At 32.5% G+C, this 21,067-nt stretch overlaps 1 protein-coding gene across 1 annotated transcript in view; it reads left to right on the top strand.

Moving 5' to 3' along the window:
- The window catches only part of LOC110282138 (GTP-binding protein GEM-like), a 62,894-nt gene extending 47,338 nt beyond the window's left edge, over positions 1 to 15,556 (top strand). The window contains exons 3-4 of the mRNA XM_043051053.3: positions 11,040 to 11,253; positions 15,189 to 15,556. Coding sequence (XP_042906987.2) covers positions 11,040 to 11,253; positions 15,189 to 15,451 — 477 coding nt within the window. The 3' untranslated portion in view covers positions 15,452 to 15,556. The remainder of the gene's footprint in view (positions 1 to 11,039; positions 11,254 to 15,188) is intronic.
- Positions 15,557 to 21,067: the final 5,511 nt, after the last annotated feature.

Below are 21,067 nucleotides of genomic sequence, written 5' to 3' on the forward strand. Positions count from 1 at the left end.
AAAAGTAGGTTTATATAAAATGAAAAAGTTCCGGAATAGGCATGAGGCTTCTTTCGTTAATTTTTTTTGTTTTTTGTGTCTAAAACCTTATAGAGGAAATAAATTTTAAATTTCAAGTTCAAAAAATCAAATTTTGGAATGTGAAAAAACAGAATTTTATGTCGATAAAAGTTCACGCTGTAATCATAACTTTAACAAAAGTAGGTTTATATAAAATGAAAAAGTTCCGAAATAGGCATGAGGCTTCTTTCGCTAATTTTTTTTGTTTTTTGTGTCTAAAACCTTATAGAGGAAATAAATTTTAAATTTCAAGTTCAAAAAATCAAATTTTGGAATGTGAGAAAACAGTCAAAAAATGATATATGAAATGTCATGTTTATGTCTCCCGGAATCTTTATATAAACCTTAATTTCCTATAAAAAAATATGCATAATCCGCATCTTTTAGGTCTTATTAAGTTAATAAAGTTTAGTTTTCAAGTTCAATAAATCAAAGCATAGGATGTTATAAAAACTGTCAAAAAGTTACAGCTGGTAGTTGAGAGTTATAGAATATGGATCTCTACGTGAAGGAACACCGCGATTAACATTTTCAGATAAACGAAAAGTGAGAAACTTGTTATATCATACTTACTTTATGTAAGAAAATAAAGCAATGCTTGAAACAAATGATTTTTAGATTTTCATATAAGAGGATTAAAAATTTTATCAGTATATTAAATTAATGGCGCAATGCGTGTCACTCCATTTTTTATTTCTTTAAAAGATAAATAAAAAAGAATATTTATTAATTATTTTCCGAACTCCCTTATAATCTTTTACAAAGCACATTATTATAGGGAAATTTGAAATCTTATTTAATAAGACAAATGCAGCTGCTTAGTAATATTATGCCGAACGGGAAATGCTGCATGGGTCATAAGAGTACTTCCCAAGCATTTGAATTCTCACCTTATTTGAATGGGGCCGAGATAGCCTGGTCGATAGGGGGCTGGGCCCATGCCCGAGAGTTCGTGGGTTCTAACCCCGCCGTCCAAAGACTCCCCGTGTAGTAAAGTGACTGATGCACGTTAAATCTGTCGAGTCGCAAAAGTCCTCCATGTACCCATAACAAATCAATAGCTCTGGGGGTACTGGATTGGAGATTAATCGTTCTCTGATTCAGGTCAAAATTACGATCTGTGGATGAATGGATGTATGAATGGGTCCTCCCTATAAACGGGTGCGACGTGTGGTGTGGCAGAAGTCGAATTCTTGACCATAGATGGCGCCACTGGAAAACAAGAACAATCGCACCCCGTCTGCCTAAACAGGCATACGTCAACAACAACAACAACCTTATCCGAATGAGGTCACAATTACGTGGAATGGTCCTTAAAAGGTAGAGCCCTAAAAAATGGTGCTAGCTACTAGGATGTAAGTTTAGATGGTGTGTGATTACTTTATGTGGACCACAGGTTAAAAATTATTGTTTTAAGCTATATCTGACGTAAAATAGATTTTGTCATGCAAAAGTAATGCAACTTTGATTAAAAAATACACCTGACGTTGAGCAGAAGCTCTGGAATCTTGCTTGCTGTGTGAAACGTAAACGGTGTTACAAAGAAAAGGGGAAGAAACGGTGTTATAAACTAAGTCAGACAAAAAAGGAGAAATGGTATATACTATACGATAACAGATTTCGCGTGTTTATAAACTACAGAATACTCTATAGCATCATAGATTTTGCTCATTTTTGCACTATATTACACAGTAGGACTGTAGGTTTTTTGCATTTTTATACTATACGAAACTATAGGATCATAATAAGATACATTATAGGATTGCTGATTTTGAGCATTGTTACACTATATAACACTGAAGGATACTCTACTGGATTGTAGGTAATGAGCGTTTTTACGGTATTCTACACTATAGGATGTTAGATTTTGCGCGTTTTTATATTATGCTGCACTTTAGGATTGCAGATATTACGCGTTTTGGCACTATACTACACAATAGGATCACATTAAAATGCACTGTAGGATCGTAGATTTAGCGCGTTTTTGCACTATACTGCACTATAGGATTATAAGATACACTATGGGATCGTAGATTTTGCGCGATCGTCGAACGAGTTTACCGACGTAGATGTCGCGTAGACGAATTCTCTGGGAAGTAGGACTTTTAAAGGCTGCACTTGAAAACCCCCTTATCGTTTATGTTTGAGCCAATTATAACATGAAATTCTATAAATATATTTTTATCGAGTAACGATTTAAGCTTTTACGTTAAAATCTTTTGCAAACTTTTAAATTTATGGAAAATAGAACACCGAACGTGACAATCTTGAAAAACAGTTTATGAGCGATAACAAGTATCGGAGAAAGGAAAGTACATTCTCTGGCCTGGTGAAATCAATAAATCTTCTAAAAGGTGACATTATGGGAGGTTATTTTTCATATAAAAATAAACCTAAAATTTCCTAGTTATATTTAGATTTTCAGAAAATATTTCATGCATTCTCAGGTATATAATGTAAGCTTTCTATGACGTCAGTTGTGTAGGTTTAGGAAAATTTTTCGAAAACGTGTTCTATATTTTTTTCTCCAGATATGTAGTTCTATTTTTGTCGTGACCTTTCAAACCTATTGACCTTTGTCGTGACCTTTTTTCATGCAAAAATTTACTTCAGTAAGTTAATAAATAGCTTTGTGAACATGGACAGTGCACAAAAAAAAGTTTAAAAAAATCGAGACACTCTGAATAATTTTTTGATTTATTGATCGAATGTTCAAGGATTATGAGACAAACTTAATGATTCAAGAGCCTAATTTTGAATACAAAAATTAATTAGTGCAGACGATATTTTAAATCATGAAATCAAACACAGAAATATAAATTTTTTTGACTGATTTGGATTCCTGACACATAAAATATGGGATCTGGGAAATATGGTCAGGAAAAAGGTCAAAAGTTTGGATCCTTTCATGCAAATTTTACTTTTTGCGAATTTCGCTGCCTTTAAAGCTTTTTAAGTGTATAGAAAAAAGCTTGCACACAATTATAAAATTCTTTTATCCGAAGTTATTTCCATGCAAAAATAATCTCTTACTAAACCATTTATTATTTTTTTATTACGTTATATAATAATAGTTGAAAATATTTTCATTTCTAAGTTACGAAAAATGTAGCATTTTTTAAATAATGTAATTTTAAAAGGCAAAATACAAAATGCGAATAAAATTAATGGAATAGTTCTTATGAAATCGAATTTTAAACATACGACTTTTTTAAAATGTGATAACTTAGAAAAAATGTCACAATTTCAGATACAATACTAACTTGGTGACATAGCCCTTACATGCCATACGTATTAATCCTTAAGGTTACCTAACATAACGAACAAAAATAAATTAATCATTAAAAATGGGCAATAAACTTGCAGTAAAACTCACTTTTTGTAAAATTGAACTGTAAGCTAGCAAGCAGCACTGATGTTATCCTTTAAATAATTAAAAAAAAAAAAACAGAATTGTTTGCACTTTAATTTGAAACTGTCTAACCCTTAACCTATGCGAAATTAGCCGATGTTAGCATATTTAATTTAAATTTTTGAATAGTTTTTAAAATTGCCTCTAGAACCCAATAAAACCCCTTAAAAAATTTTTCGAATTAGCTATCATTACCAAAATTAATTAAGTATCATTAGCTGCAACAATAGTCTAGCGATTTTTACTTTTTTCCTTAGAGTTTCAGTACCATTTTCTTTTATTAATTTTGCTTTTTAGTACAATTTTTTTTAAAAATTTCAGTGCTTTTTAGTACATAGTTCATTATTTTTATTTAAGTTGCTACCTATTACCAAAATTAAGAAAGCATCATTTACGTCAAAAATAATACGGCGAATTTTTGCTTTCCTCCTAAATGAATAAGTACCATTTCTCCATTATTGCCTTTAAATGCATAGCTTACAGTTTTATTTTGATTAGCAATTGTTACCAAAATGAATTAAGTAACATTAGCTGCAGCAATAGTTTAGCGATTTTTTACTTTTCTCCATAACAAATTAATACCATTTTTCTATTAATTTTGCTTTTTAGTACACATTTAATTTTTTTACTTCAGTTAGTACCGATTACCTAAATTAATAAGGCATCATTAACGTTAAAAATAGTATGGCGAATTTCTGCTTTTCTCTTATACGAATTAATGCCATTTCTCCATAAATGTTGCTTTTTAGTGCATATTTTTATTCCTGTTAGTACTTTTACTAAAATTAATCTAGTATGAATGACGTAAATAATAATATGTCGATTTCTTACCTTTAACTTGAACGATTTAGTACTATTTCTCCCTTAACTTTTTCTTTTTAGTACGTACCTTTTTTATATCAAGTACAGTCGATATTAAACTATTTAGTTTCAAGGACTCACATTTTCAAAGTTTAACTGTAAAAAAACACGTGGTTTCAGATTACTTATGAAGCACTAATTAGCTAGTGTATTCCACCTATGCTAACATGAATACGTTAATCATTGATTTTATATAACATAACGAATAAAAATAATTAAATATTTAGAAACGTGCAGTAAACTCCTTTATTGATAATTGAGAGTTATAAGCAAAGGAACACCACTGATGCCATCTTTAAAATATATGAAAAAAATTGAATCGTCTGCCTATGCTAACCACTATGCTTACATGATTACGTTAATCATTGAGTTTATATAACATAAGGAATAAAAATAATTAAATATTTTGAAACGTGCAGTAAACTCCTTTATTGATAATTGAGAGTTATAAGCAAAGGAACACCACTGATGCCATCTTTAAAATATATGAAAAAAATTGAATCGTCTGCCTATGCTAACCACTATGCTTACATGATTACGTTAATCATTGAGTTTATATAACGTAAGGAATAAAAAATTATTAAATATCTAAGAACGTGTAGTAAACTCTATTTTGATTATTGAGAGCTATAAGCAAAGGAACAGCACTGATACCATCTTTAAAAATATATGGAGGAAAAAAAGAGAATCGTCTGCAGTTTTATTTGTATCAATGACATTATTTCTAAACCAATGAAAGAATTCCATACTATCCAATGCGAGAATACATGTGTATCCTGAACGATTTTATTGAAATTTTTGAACGGTTTTTATGATCGGATGGTAAAATTGTCGGAGTTTTAAAAGAGGAGATATAAATCAGACTTATAGAAGAGACAGACAAACAGACACACAAACTTTTCATTTTATTATTATAGATTAACTCCTAAAGCTACGAACGTGTCATTTTTATAAAATTAAATTTGATAAATACTGTACTGAAAAATTGATTTTATTTGAATAATACTCTACAAAGATAATAAAAATTAATATTTACTGACTGCTGACATTTTCTTCAGTTTATTATTAAATTCGTACTATAAATAGTCAAAGGTCAGCTAAAGGCGAGAACAAACGCAAAGCAAAGTCAAATTCTAAGAATAGCTCAATTAATTCATTCAATAAATATTAAAACGAATTTTTTTGTAATCATTCGCTTAATATAAGACAAAAATACAATTGGCATTTTTTTTTAAAAAATGATGTTTAAATATTTGAATTAGTAGAAAAAATATATCTCTAACTATTCTGTAGATTCTTAAATATGCTTCACAATTGTTTATTCAAATCATTTTCTTCAAAAAGGGCATTGATTAAAGTTGAACTCGAGACACTTTATATTGATATCTAGGAATTCTAGAAACACTAACAATAAAAACACTGTAAATTGATTTAGATAATTAGTTAAAACTTAAGTTTTAAGTAAAATAAAGAAGTATATAAATTTGATGGAGGTTCACTCCCTGTTCGCTGTGCCAATCGACCCCCCTCCCGAAAAAAAAAATTGCTGTCAATCCAATCGAAATTGATTATTCGATAATCAATAATCGATTATCGATATTAATATGTTCCTAAAAAGCGCGCTTTTATTTTAATTCCCTCAAGTGATTTCTAAGTGTCCCTACTGCTCTGTTACGTAGGGAGTGGTAGGATGATGGCGATAATATATTTTAGTTCATGATGACATTATGACGTTAGGGTTATACGCTTTTTGTTCTAAGTGTTATTTTGAAAGGATCAGATAGTATATGAGCATGTATATAAGCTTATGCGTTCTTTATTAACTTGGACAGTCAGCCAAAAATTAACGTAACCAAAAATATAATTTTGAAAATTTTTTTTAAGCTTTTCTAACAAAGCTAATTTTAGATTTTAAATACCGACAACCAAATTAGGTAAGACCAAGTATTTGTATATATCCAATGAAAAATTTGTTCCCCTTTGTAATTCATAGAATTTTCCTACATACGATATTCATTGTTTGCAGACACAACAATTTTAAATTTTTTTATTCAAACGTAACCTTGAAGAATGATTGAAAAACTAAACATAAGGGCAAGAAAATGAAAAGCTTAGCAGACTGATCTATATTGATGTAATGCATTTTTATCCGGCGTTAATTATGTTTCTTGGAAGAATGCTTCTAGGTAGGAATTCTAATGTTTCTAAGAACAGCTATTTAAATACCATTTTTAATGAAATGAATAGAATTAAAAGAATATGTCGTATTATTTTTTTTATCCAAAAAACAAATAGACCAATTCTTTCAAAATTTGATAAAAACAATGGATACCCAACTAAGTAATTAAATTCTATATAAAATCATTGAGTTAATTGCATATTATTGTAAATAGGCTTACTAAATTTTTTTTTTTGGTTATTTATATAATTTCACCATGTTCAAATCCATTTTGGGCAAATCCACGGCTAAAATTATGTGCAAAACAGGCAATTCATGTTTCTTTCTCTTTTCTATTTTTTTCTTAAATAGTTGTTAATTTTCTAAAATTATTAATTTTAAACTTTTTTAAATTATCCAGTATAATATTACCTTGCACACATTCATTTTCGGGCCCATTCTTGGTAACTGACAAATTAAACGCACTTCAGTACTGCAGTAAGAACGCACTTTAATATAAAATCCCTCTATTTACGCTTTAACCTCAATTTGCGCTTTTGGTTTCATATTTTGCAAGCTGGCAATCCTGTTACGAAAATATTTTAAATCATTCTTGAAAAATTTCCCGTATATGTAAGTTCATTTGAATTTGCTACTCACTTTATAAATTTCGTTTCATCTTTTATTCCGTTTTTTCTTTATATTTTATTTTCTGCTTTCACGTGATATTTTTACTTAATGTGTTCTATTTTATTTGCTGTAAGTTTTTTGTAAAATTTTTTCGTAGAGCTCCTCACACTATTGTAATGATATATTTTGCTTTAGCTATATTGATATAATATTAGAAAGCACTCCTTTTTGCAGATATAATCGTGTGAGCTGATGAAAAGATTATATATTTTATTTTCCAGATTTTTATAATTTTTTTTCCTTTTTTCTGATTTTTTTTAAAATATATATATATATATATATAAACTGTTGTTTGTTATTTTTTTACATATTATTCCCCCCCCTTTTTTTTTCTTCATATGTCTATAATTTTTCTTTGTTTTATTCTTCATTTTGAACTTATCTAATGAGTTCTGTTTACTTGCAGCTTAAGCGCAATAAATGAAACTTATTGTTTTTCTTAACTTTCTTCGTGTTTTCTTGTATTTATTATCTATCTATCTATCTATCTATCTATCTATCTATATCTATATCTATATATATATATATATATATATATATATATATATATATATATATATATATATATATATATATATATATATATATATATATATATATATATAACTTCTGAACTGGTCTGTCTTCTTCATTTCCGTCTGTTGAGTCTCGAAACTGGGCTCCATTTTCAAGCATTCCAACCAATTTTTTTTAACAAAGGAATTTTTTACATTACCAAGTATTACAAGCATTGTTTGTTACCCAGAGGTCAACGTCATATCTAACAAAATATTTAACATGTATAACACCTTCCACTCATTTACACTACACTGATTAACTTCGATTATCAACAGAGGCGCCAAAACTCTATCGATAACGAAACAAAAGTGAATAATTTTCTTTTACCGAACAATCTGCTGGAGATTAAAAGAGTCTCTGACAAAGTAAACAGAACCATTAAGGCTTAATATTGAAGTTAACTAGTCAATCATTTGTCACGGTTGGCGGTCGTAAGAGAGAGGTCATAAAGAAGTTGCTCCTGAAATCCCTCTTTTAGTAGAAATTGGCGAGAAACCATTTGAATATTTATTATAGAATTTTCTCATTAAGTTCGAAACATGTGGCAAGAATTCCGTTTCATCTGGTTTATTTTTACTCAGGTAATAGCATTTCCAGTTTTGCGTAGAGGATTTATGTGCTAGAATGATTAAATCGGCGCTGCTTGGAGCAAATATTAGAAAAATCGTGAGTTAAGATTCGATTGAATCTGACTGCATTCAATTTAGGAGAATAATGTTGGAATAATGGTGTATTTTGAATGTTTAGAGGTGTATAGAGTGGGCCGAAGGTCTATTTTCTCTTTTCATCTCTTCTTTCTTACATCACAGTTTCTTTGATAGAACAGAACAGTTATAATGGTTAAAAAAAATATGATACTAAATTGTTCTAAATTTAAAAAATTAAAATATCGCGTTTTAAACTAAATGAAAATATTAATAATAACAATATCAATAACGAAATTATGTATGCTTTGCAGGGTTTTTTTTAAAATTCTTTTTAGTAAAATAACGAAATGGCTTCTTTTAAAAACGGTACTGTTGAAAACCAGCAAAAATCTAATACCACATTCTTTAGAAAATGGTGATAGGTTTTTGTTTTAGAAAAGTTTAATTTTCACTAAACAATCTGTCCCCATTTTACGGTGATGTTTTAATAATTTCTAAAATTTATATATACGCTTTTAAAAATTAAAAGCTTGAAATTGTACAAATACTTCATAATCGCTCTGTTGAACAATTAACTATTGTGCCAACATTGGCAATTTTCCAAACCCCTGTATGGTTAATAAGCGGAGCTTAACCCTGTCCCGCCCCGTAAGGGGGCATCCAAGTGATACTGAGGACCCTGTGCGCGTACGTGACCTGCATCAGTAAAAAGATTGGCGCTTAGGTTTGGTAACGACAAAGTGGCAACACTTGCTTCGACGAGGAGGCCCATGATCTGGAGCAATGTGTAATGACGGGTGCAAAGTATGGTTAATAAGAAAAAAGTATGGTTAATAAGTATGGTTAATAAGTACCTGTATGGTTAATAAGAAAAACGATTCTAGGATAAAAGTTTTTCTGGTTTTTCTGTTATAACTTCTTTTAAATGTTGAATTGCCACAACGATAATTTGTGATTAGGGAGAATTATCACCTCGATGAATAGTACCCACCACGAATTATGCCTGATGTTATGTACTTCGACGTCTGAGAGCGACGAATTGACTTGACAGCACTAGCCTATATTCCATTTTGACTTCATTTTCAATAAGGATTGTAAAAATATATACATTAAAAGAAGTGTTTTCTAAATACTCTTGCTTTTACGAGTTACTTTTATGGAATACCTATAGGAATTCCACTATGTCCTGAAAGGTTATCTTTCTTTTTTGTATGCTTAACTTTACTTCCTTTCCCATGTGCATCAGACAAGATTTACTATTCTTATTAATTAAGGTGCAGTATACACTATCTACCAATAAGTATTTGGACACCTATGCAAATGACTATATCTACGGTCCTGAGATACGTCACGCCCTCCGCCGGCATATATCGTGTAGGGAACAACATCGACATTAGTCCCATGCAAGATGCCTACTGCAATATTTTGGATGACAATGTGCTTCCTACGTTGTGGCAGTGGGTGAACCCCTGTTACTTCCAAGACAACAATGAATGCCAGCTGTCATGTTGTGGGGGCCACCAAGGCTTGGCATGGTGCCAATGGGGTTATCGAATGGACTGATCTGCCCAGTGGCCAGACCTGAACCATATCGAGAACCTCTGGGACGAGTTGGATCGCCGAATTAAGGGGTGTTCTACCCGTCCAAAATTGGTGAAGGAACTTACATATCTTCTCCAAGCAGAGTGGAAGAAAATACCACTAGCCATCTCACAAGGACTTGTTGAAAGTATGCCCTGGAGGGTTCACGCTGTTTTTGCCTCTCGTGGAGGCTTTACCAGCTATTGATTATGAATAAAGTTTGTTTTTCTTTTCAATCACACGTGTCCAAATACTTATTAGATAGTGTATAATGCGGGATGCATACAGTTTTTACAAGGACTCTAGTGCGTTGTGATGACTCATTAGCTAAGCATTGAGTTGTATTATTGAAGCACTAGAATTAGATTCCCGGTTGTGGATTTAAGCCCACCCAGATAGATTGGTATTATCTTGTCTGGAGCATCTGTCTGCAATTCTTACTTCCATTACTTCGCACATTTCCTTACTACACGCAACATTGTCACAGAATTCCCTTGCAAAAACATAAGATGTTCTTGAGGTTGACAGATGTAAAAAAATACACCTGATGTAGAAAATGAGGTTATGTACACTTCATTTATGCTTCACAAAATCAACCTCATATATGCTTCAGAAATAATTTCGGTTTAGATCGAGGGAAATTATTCACACCTCAATTATATGTATTTGCTTGCGTGTAGAAAAAATAATTCGTACACCTCAAAAGCAACCTCCCTAAGCTGGTTGTTCTAAAGTAGATTTCCATCAATCTCAAAACAACCCTCAAGTGTAAAGCAAAACAACTTCATACACTTTGATAATGCATACACCTTTGCAGGTTGATATTTTAAGGTTGTTTTTGAAATCAATTTCAAATAAACCTCAAATCAACCTTGACACCTCCAAACAACTTCATATAAATAAATCTCAAAAAAATATCTTAAATTTTTGTAAGGGTTGTTTTACTTTGATCTAAATTATTTATCTGACTAATAATGGGCTTTTATAGGAATACTTTACATTTATTTTAAAATAAGTATTAAAGGCGGTTATTACTGAAAACCCTGTATTTAAGTTTATGTTTCTTTTTTAGGTAGAAGATTCCACTTTTGCTTCAACCGATGCTTTTCTGTTGGTTTATTCCGTTACAAATAGAAAGACTCTCTCGTTTGCATTTCAAACTCTTGAAAAACTCCGAAGAAAAGAAGCCAAATGCCAATACATCTACCCAAATTTAGAACCTAAAGTCTATATTTTAGTAGCCAATAAGGTCGATTTGGTACGAAGTAGAGTCATCCCCTCAGGAGGTATGAAATAAATCTTCGAAATACTTCTTATGTATATGTGTCTCTTGCAATGCTTGTTATAAAGTCAATTTTGCATCAGTTGGCCCTATAACCAATTCTTGAATCTTTTCAATTTCCGTATAAAAAATCAAACATTTAAATGCTTTTTTAAGCAATTTTCAATTTTGTTTATGAGTATTCTAATTTCAGATTCGAGTTCTAATTTCTAGGAATGATCTTATAACTCTTGAACTATCTTTTGTTGAAGTACTCGATGAGTAAGTTTCGAAGTAATCGTCGCCTGCCACAATTCACTTTTATACTCGGTTCAATAAATTTCTGAAACAGTTTTTGAAGTTGTCTTTCGAAACGCTTCTGAATTTCAGCGTCGGTATTTTTTTTACTGTCATCGACGTTTTAAACCTTGTTCTCTTCTTGTAGGTTTCGGAATTTGCGAAAGGGAATCATTCAACCTACTCTTCGGATAAATCTCTTGCAGAATTTTTCTTCTTTCCGAAACAAAAATTTGTTAAAAGAATAAAGTTAAAGGATGTCCAAGACATTAAGAACCGACTTCAAAACTGAAGATCATTTCGAAAGACGACTTTAATAACTGTTCCAGTATCTTGAAGTTCATTATTTTAACGGTGAACTTAACCTATTGATGTCCAAGTTGCAAATTTCCAGTATTATTTTGACAGTAGTTGAAAAAGAACTAAAAAAATCTTATCAGAAAACTTCTGTTTATTGGAATTAATTAAGAAATCTTTAAAATTTTAGTACCCTATGCAAATACAGGGTGTGTCACAATTCTGTCTGCAATTTGGAAGATTTACAACCAACAAAATAATTCCAATATTTCAACAAGTTTTATTTTATCTGATAAAAAAATATCACAGGTTTTTTTTTTCACAAATGTATATTATGTAACTTTAGGTGATGCTACAGACTTTAAGTCAAAAGTCAATTTGCAGTCAATGACATTGTTTACCTTAATATGCTGCAACTGTGGTTAATGCCACAATAATCGGGAGATAAGGCTTCATTTTTCAACGGCATAGAGCACTCATCTTTTCTCATTATCTGAGAGACGTTCAATGATTTCCTAAATAATAAGCTTCCCTGTCGTCAGATTGCCCGCTGGTCGGGCGATGATAATCGACTTTTTATTGCTGCCTCGCTTTTTAGACTTGACCCCCTTGTGATTTCTTTTATGGAGTTACTTAAAAAATTATGTGTTAGTACATCCTTCACCACGTGATTCACCAGAACTACGATGAACGTTAACAAACGCTTTCGATATATTGATCGTGGTATGTTGCCGTGAGTATGGCAAGATTTTGACTTCAGACTCAAAATTTGCCACTTCAGTAAAGGTTCACAAATTGACTTGTAGCGCGGCTACCACTCATCATCATCATCATAGTTAGCCAGACAGCCCAATGTGAGCCAATGCCTTCCTCTGATGATTTCTCCATGACGACTTCTGATTCACCTTTGATCTCCAATTCTTTTCATTAATTGCTAGAAAATCAGACTCCACTGAGTCAGCGCATCTCAACCGAGGCCTTTTCCGCTTTCTTGTTCCAGTGGGTCTAAAAAAAAGTATCTTTTTTATTGTATTGTCATCACTCATTCGAATCACGTGGGCCATCCAATTCCTTCTATTTATTTTTATGTATTTAATAATATCAGGTTGCTTATAAATCTAGTACAGTTCAAAGTTAAATCTCCTTCTCCAGTTATTGTTATCATTTACACCACCAAGTATGCTCCGCAAAATCTTTCTCTCAAATGTTGCGATACAATTTTCCTCCTGTTTTGTCTTTGTCCAAGCCTCAGAAGCGTATGTCAAGACTGGTCGGACAAGAGTTTTGTAGATCAAGAATTTTGTTTCTCTAGAAAGAAACCTAGATTTAATAAATCTTCTCACCCCATAGACAGTCCTATTTGCGAGATAGAGTCGTTTTTATATTTCAGGAGTAATTCTGTTGTCAATGGTAGTAATTGATCCTAAGTAAGTAAAACTCCTTACTGCTTCAAAATCTATAAGAATTTATTTCAAGATAGGGGTCTGGGACTCTGTTTCTTGAGAAAAACATATATTTTGTTTTCTCTACATTTATGACTAAGCCCATTTGCCTTGCAGCCACCTCAGGGCAGGTAGGTAGCGAACAATTATATCGACATCATCAGCATATGCAGGTAGTCGCGGCTACCACTACAACTATTCAATTCCCATTCACTAGTATATAAGACTTGTTAACTCGATTCTAAACTGCTGTTTGTAGAAAATGCAACACCATGAAGGAATCATCAGAATCAAATGAAATTCGCAGCAAATGTCAATTATAGGATATTATGCAAATTAATAAAGTTTCAGAGCCATCGCGCGTGCGTGGCGCGCGCAGCGCCCTCTGAATTGATGCTGAAAGCGTATAAATAAAGTGCTGTAGCGGGACCTTGAAAATAGTCTATGATTATTTGTTAGTGGCAAACGTTTAGTGAGACCTGAGTATGCCTCCACGACGGAAGAATAAGAAATTCAAGCAACTTACGGAGTTTGAACGAGGGAGGATAATCGGCCTTCGAGAAGGAGGATTTTCCTATCGCGCAATAGCAGCTCGTATGCAGCGGAACAGTTCCACAGTGATGCGAGTTTGGAAGCAGTGGACCGACGAGCACCGAACAACTCGAAAAACAGGCACTGGACGACAGAAGGTGACGTCAGAGCGCGATGATCGACACCTGCTCCGCATGGCGGTGAATGATCGCACAGCTTCCTCCAGGCAGCTGGCAGCACATTGGTCTACTGCTACAGGTGTACAATTGTCGGCTTCGTCAATTCGTCGTCGTCTGCTGCGCCGTGGATTGCGTGCAAGGGTGCCATTATACAGGATTCCCCTCACGGCGGATCATCGACGGCTGCGTCGGCAGTGGGCTCTTGAGCACAGAGACTGGCGAGCTGATTGGCACCAAGTTGTCTTTTCAGATGAATCACGCTTCAATTTGTGGACCCATGATGGCCGTGTTCGTGTTAGACGTTATGCCGGTCAACGCTGCCTTCCTGAGTGTATTATTGAACGACATAGTGGTCGAACACCCGGAGTTATGGTCTGGGGTGCGATTTCGTATCATGGACGATCCAATTTGATACGAATTGAGGGTAATCTCAATAGCAACAGATACGTCCGTGAAGTGCTACAGCCCGAAGTCGTTCCTTTCCTTCAAGGCATCCCTGGAGCTATCTTTCAGCAGGATAATGCACGCCCACATGTTGCGCGGACTGTTAGAGACTTCTGTTCAGCACAACGCATGCAACTTCTTCCTTGGCCTGCTTATTCGCCGGATATGTCGCCTATTGAGCACGTGTGGGATATGGTTGGTCGGCGTCTCACTCGTGATCCGCGTCCTGCAGTTTCCAAAGACGAACTTTGGTTGCGCATACAAGCGATATGGAATTCTCTTCCTCAAGCAGATATTCAACATCTGTTTGACTCCATGCCACGTCGTATAGCAGCACTTATTGCAGCGCGTGGTGGCTGCACCAAATACTGATTTCGGACGCTTAATTTGTTTCTTTTGTTTTGAAAATTTCATCATTTATTTGTATCAGTACAAGTCGTTTCTGCATTAAATTTCATTTGATTCTGATGATTCTTTCATGGTGTTGCATTTTCTACAAACAGCAGTTTATATTGAGGTACTGTTTGATAGATGATGGTTCACTTTGTCGGTAGCCTTTCTCCCAGATTGATGATCCAGGACGTGATCTGATTTAAAAATAATTTATGTAAAATTTATGTTGAAAACATTGTAAAATTTATGTCGAAAACATTTAAGTTTATGGTATATTTTAAGAACTGTTCCCAAGTGGCATGTGAATACGTATGAGTTAAATCTCAATAAAAGTAAATGTCTTTTCCTTACCTTTTTTTTTCTTCTTCATTTTACAGAAGGAAGATCATTTGCTGACAGATACGACATCAAATACATCGAGACTTCTGTAGGTTTTAATCACAATGTTGACGAATTACTTGTAGGTATTGTTACTCAAATTCGACTGAAAAAACAGCAGCACCAGAATTCCCGAACGACGGTGAAGAACTTTATTGCCAAATCAATGAAATTCACAAACAAGGCCAAAGGTTTCATGGACAAACTGTTACAAAAGTGCGACCTCAAAACAAGATCTTGCGATAATTTAAATGTCTTGTAAATGTTTAAATGTGCTTTACACTGATCGCCATTAGTGGTGCATGTTAAATTGATTGGTTCAATGTTTGTTAGTTGCAAATTTGCTCGTAAAGTTATTATATTCTAATAGCTGTTCTTCTGTCATCTGAAGAATCGATTTCGATGTAAATTTGGCATTTTTTCACAGAGCAAAGTCATTACAAAATTGTTTGCTAGTCATATACTGGGTCATTCCATAATCTCTATGCATTTGTTAGTTACATCAATGCAAAGTGTTAGAGAAACCAGAAACTACATGCATGTAGCAAATTTATAAGCCAATTTAAGAGGTTACATTATTTTATCGGTCCTACAGTGGACTGATCATAAAGACGCGGTTCCTAATAAATCTCCTATGTCAAGCAGCACTAGTTGTGGGTGGGACAATTTTGATCAAATTGCGAAGCGACAGAGGTCCTCGTAAAACTGTTCTGCAGTGAAGTGCTTGATTTCGCGCCCAGGTAGCGAAATCTGCAGTACAACGGAAGAGGAAGATACCGACATCCAAGGCTGAATAAAGATTTTGTGGATCCAAGGAATAAATTCCTTGTAAGCCTCTTCCTCAAGGCACAACAAGCCCTACTTTCATATTTTTTTAAGAATTTACATAAAATTACAGTTTATATAAAATTACAGAAACTCTTTATATAAAATTGCAGTTTTTATCGATATCTAAGGATATTTTTTGGAATTTTCTTTTCAAACAAACTAATTAATAAACAATGTATTTTTGTAAGAAATTTCGGTCCCCCTGAGCAATCCCGGTACCTTGAGTATGGCTTTGACTACAGCAACATTAAATTACAAGCTCAGTTTTCTTAAAGTGTCATATAAAAAAGAAATTACTATTACTTTTACACTAAAATTCGATTATTTCTAAATTTTCCATAGAGTTAATATTTTTACCCGGTTTTACCTTACTTTTCGAAAAAATCCTTTAAAAAAAATAGTACATCTAGGACTTTTCAGGAATGTCACATTTTATTTTATTTTAAAACCGTCGTTGAACAGCTGACCGAATTTTCAGTTTACGACTATCAATATTCAACTCCGTATCCCTGCAACTTCGAACCCAATCCAGAAGACAAGGAAACTTTTGGATCACGTAGGGAGAAATTCGCCTTTGTGGATTACTTTTTAATGGAACTAACTCGCATTTGCTTTACATGGAGAGAAAACCACTAAAATCTCCTACGGTTAGCCTGACGGCAAGGGGATTCTAACCCATGATCAGCCTACCACTGAGGATATTTTATGTCAGCACTGTGGTCGGAGCGAGCCAGGTGAGGAATTCGAATTAACCAGTCATTGCCGGGATTCGAACCCGGTTCACCTCATTGGGGGGTGAGCGCTGAGAAACCGCTTTTCTAGGAATGACATATTGTACACAACTAAACAATGAATATCTTGGCTAAATCGGAGAATTTCTAAGTTGAACAGTCTACCTCCAAATTATCTTGTTTAGTATCCCTACATAGTTTAAAGTGATAACCTGTCTCAAGTGCAAAGCACTGTACCTGTGTCTTTTTTAAAAATATTTTATATGCGAAAGTTACTTGAAAAACATTGTTAAGAAGTACGATACTCTATTTCAAGTTGGCTCTTTATTAAGGTTTCATCATACACCGAAAAGCCATTACATTATGACCACCCTGCTAAAACCATGTAGGACCACCTTTAGCCCTCAAAATCGCTAGCACTTACCGTGGTATTGATTCCACAAGGTGCTGATAGGTAGTCTGAGGTATCTGGTACCAAGCGCTCACCAACTGGTTCTGCAATTCCCTCACATTGTGAGGGGATAGCGCGGCAGCACGAATATGGTTTTCCAAGTAGGACCACAAATGCTCTATTGGATTAAGGTCAGGTGAATTTGGGGGCCAAGACATGACTTGAAAGTCACTGGAATGTTCCTCAAACCAATCCATGACGATTCGATCCTTATGACATGGTGCATTATCCTGTTGGTAAACACTATCCCCAGCAGGAAACACTGTTGGAATGAATGGGTGAAACTGGTCTGCAACTATGTTCAAGTAGCTTACAGACGTCAGGGATTGTTCTATGAGGATTATGGGTCCTAATGTGCCCCATGAAGACATTGTTCCTGGGCGAGAAACCATGAACAGCTGGGTGTCATTGTTATGTATGGAGGGTGGTCATAATGTAATGGCTCTTCGGTGTATATTGAGCGCTTTCTTGATGCAATTCGCTTGGATATTTCTGACAGTGTACCAATAATTTATTCCACTTCTTTGAAACTTTACAACTGTTCGGAGTCATGTTATTTATGGAATGGCCCAATATATTGGTATTAAAGGTTGGAAATGAACTTAATAACTTACAAAGCAACATTGATATCTTTGTTTGAATGATATCTATAAAATTGAAACCAACTTTATTAGACAAGAGTTAAGGACAGCTAAAAAATTTGAGTGAGCGTTTTTATGACATTGAATCAGATAAGTAACCATGTAAATAGGTTATGCCAACAAACGTAGATGGCTTACTGAATTGTTAAAGTATGATAAGAATATAAAGAAAAAACTCGTTTTATATTTTTACAGCTAAATATGCCTTTGAACTGAGAATTAAGGATAAATAGTAATAGAAAGCACGAGTACTTAAATAGTTACTGTTGTTAAATAGCTTGGATTTACTACGACCGAGTTATATATTTTATTATTAATTATTATAGTATTAATTATTATGATATTAATAATTATAATGTTAATGATTATAGTGTTTATTATTCTAGCATTAATTATTCTAGCATTAATTTATTTAGTGTTAATTAATATTTTGACACCATAAATAAGCAAATATGCTGAAATTGCCTGTATAAAATGATTTCGAATTTAGTATCGATTGTTATTCTTTAATTTATTTTTTATTTCCCGAAAAAAAATTAAATGTGTAATTTATGGTATTTTGAATGAATTAATATCTTGTTTAAATACATGCATGCCTAGATAAATTTTTTTCGAATTTAGTATCGATTGCGATTCTTTGATTTATTTTTTATTTTCCGAAAAAAAATTAAATGTGTAATTTATGGTATTTTGAATGAATTAATATCTTATTTTAATGCGTACACGCCTATATGAAATTATTTCGAATTTAGAACCGATTGTAAATCTTTCATTTATTTTTTATTTCTCGAAAATAATTTATTGTGTAATTTAAGGTAATTTGAATGAATTAATATCCTATTTAAATACATTTGATTTGTGATAATTATTACAAACAACTAAATATTTTAAGGTAATTAATATTGAATTTTTTATACCATTTATAAAATAAAATGTTCAGCAGATGTCCTTTTATAGGTTGCTGACGTCATTCCGAGTTACTTAAGCCACTTCTCAATTTAAAATATTTGTTAATTGATGAAATTAGTTAATTAGTGAGGACTGTTTTTTAAAACTCTATCTGGAATAAACTGAATAAACGGTGAATTTAATAAGACGCAAAAAAAATCTTTTATAAAAGACAAGCAACAAGGTAAGTATCAGTCATGTAACAAATGTTTTAAATAATTTTTAAAAAAGATTTTATGGAGTTCAACTTTTGAAAAAACTAACTTGGTAATTAAGCTATGGTATGCATAAATTTAAGATAGACTTTAAGAAAACATGAACAAACAGTATTAAAATATTTGATTTAAAATTTCACAATATGCAACGAATGACATAACATAAAAATCTAAACAGTGTTGCTAAAATCAGTGTTCATTATTTAGGTAGCAAAATATCTCAATTATTCCAGTGGCTTAAGTTACCCCGTATGACTATATAAGGAGGAAATATCTGCTATAAAAACTGGAAAAGATGGTGGTATTGCTTTTGATGAAATGATTTGTATGTAGATATTAAAGATATACACACGTGATTTTATATTTGATGGACTAAACTTTCTAACGAACACTATGTGTCCATGTTATGTACTTACTCATAAATTGTTTCAAAAGTATAGAAAAATAGATTTAAGCTCTGTCTTTTAGATATGAAGTTATATATTAAATTTTTTAAACTTCACGGACTATTAAAACGTTAAAAAAGGCGAGCTCCTATTTAATGTAAAAATTTTGAAATTCTTGTCATGATATTAGATTACCTTAAATTGTTTCGTTTTGAGTATTTTTTCCAAAAATATATAATTTTTTTTCTCCATTTTTTCCTAAAACTACTAAATGTAGAAATTGTCAAAATGCTTCTTTCTAAACTTTGTCAATATGTGCTCTTTCAATAACAACAACAAAAAAAAACTTCGTAATGTACAGTGTATTTTTAAAAAAGGATACAATTTTAAATATTTATTTTCAATGAGTGACAATGGATGGCGCCACATGTTACGCCCCAATGGGTAAAAGAAAGTTCAATGCTTTTTAATTTTAATTTTTTTGAAAGGATTTAAGGCCCTCAACTGGAGCATGATTTGTGATGCAATGAATATCAATTACGTTACAATTACGTTTTTACAGTCCTCATTGATCTATTTCAATAATTCGAATAAATCAATGGTTATTTCCTTTTGACATAAGCGCCATCTGCTATTTTAAGTTTTAATTAAAGTTTTTCTCTATGCATAAAAAACTTTTGAACCTCATGGAAAAGTTGTATGTTGCGCCATCTGTTGTCTTTCACTCGAAATCAATATCTATAATTTGCTCCATTGAAAGACCCTATGCTTGTATTGTATGATACGTTCGTTATGGATCATTTCAATACTTAACTTGGTTTGATTTAATTGCTAAATTTTTATTTAACTGATTTAATTGTTGTTTAATTGTTAATTAAAGCAACACAAATGGGATTCATCTTTGATGATGATCCGAAAACAATAATGCGTTCTCTAGACAACCACAATTTAGATCAGAAAGCAAATAGTGACAGTAAACTCCAGATCTCCGTACAATGCTCCCCAACCATACCTCTTTACCGCTACTTTCGCATAGCCAACAAGATAAATAGGAGCTCATTTTTTTAACTCTGCTCTCAAAAGGCATAATGTGATATGATATGAATTTTATAAAGTTTGATATATCAGACTTGCACGTGACACATTTAAGCCAATTTATTGTATAATCAATTCACGTTTTGAACCCTCGTTTCTTGTGTGTTAATGTAATGGCTAAAAGGAATCACTCATCAAAAAATGAGATCTGAATGCAATGGAAGCTGTTGGATACACATTTTATAAATTTTTAGTATAATTGTATAAAATATGGACCTATGTAATCCTTTTTTTAAACTTACACTCTGCTCTTAAAAGGCATAATGTGATATGATATGAATTTTCTAAAGTTGGATGTATCAAACTTGCACGTGACACATTTGTGCTAATTTATTGTATAATCAATTCACGTTTTTAACCTCCGTTTTTTGTATTAATGTAGTGGCTAAAAGGAATCACTCATCAAAAAGTGAATTCTGAATGAAATGGAAATTAAATTTGATACAAATTTTATAATTTTTTTTAGTATAATTGCGTATAATGTTTACCTATGAAGTGATGTTTAAATGTGATACACCTCGTAACTATTTCATAATTATGTGTTATTTCCATTTCTAAGTAGCTAAATATTTGTAATATGTTT

Source organism: Parasteatoda tepidariorum, chromosome 4 (assembly GCF_982258835.1).
Source record: "Parasteatoda tepidariorum strain Cologne lab strain chromosome 4, Ptep-v5.0, whole genome shotgun sequence".
Classification (NCBI taxonomy): domain Eukaryota; kingdom Metazoa; phylum Arthropoda; class Arachnida; order Araneae; family Theridiidae; genus Parasteatoda; species Parasteatoda tepidariorum.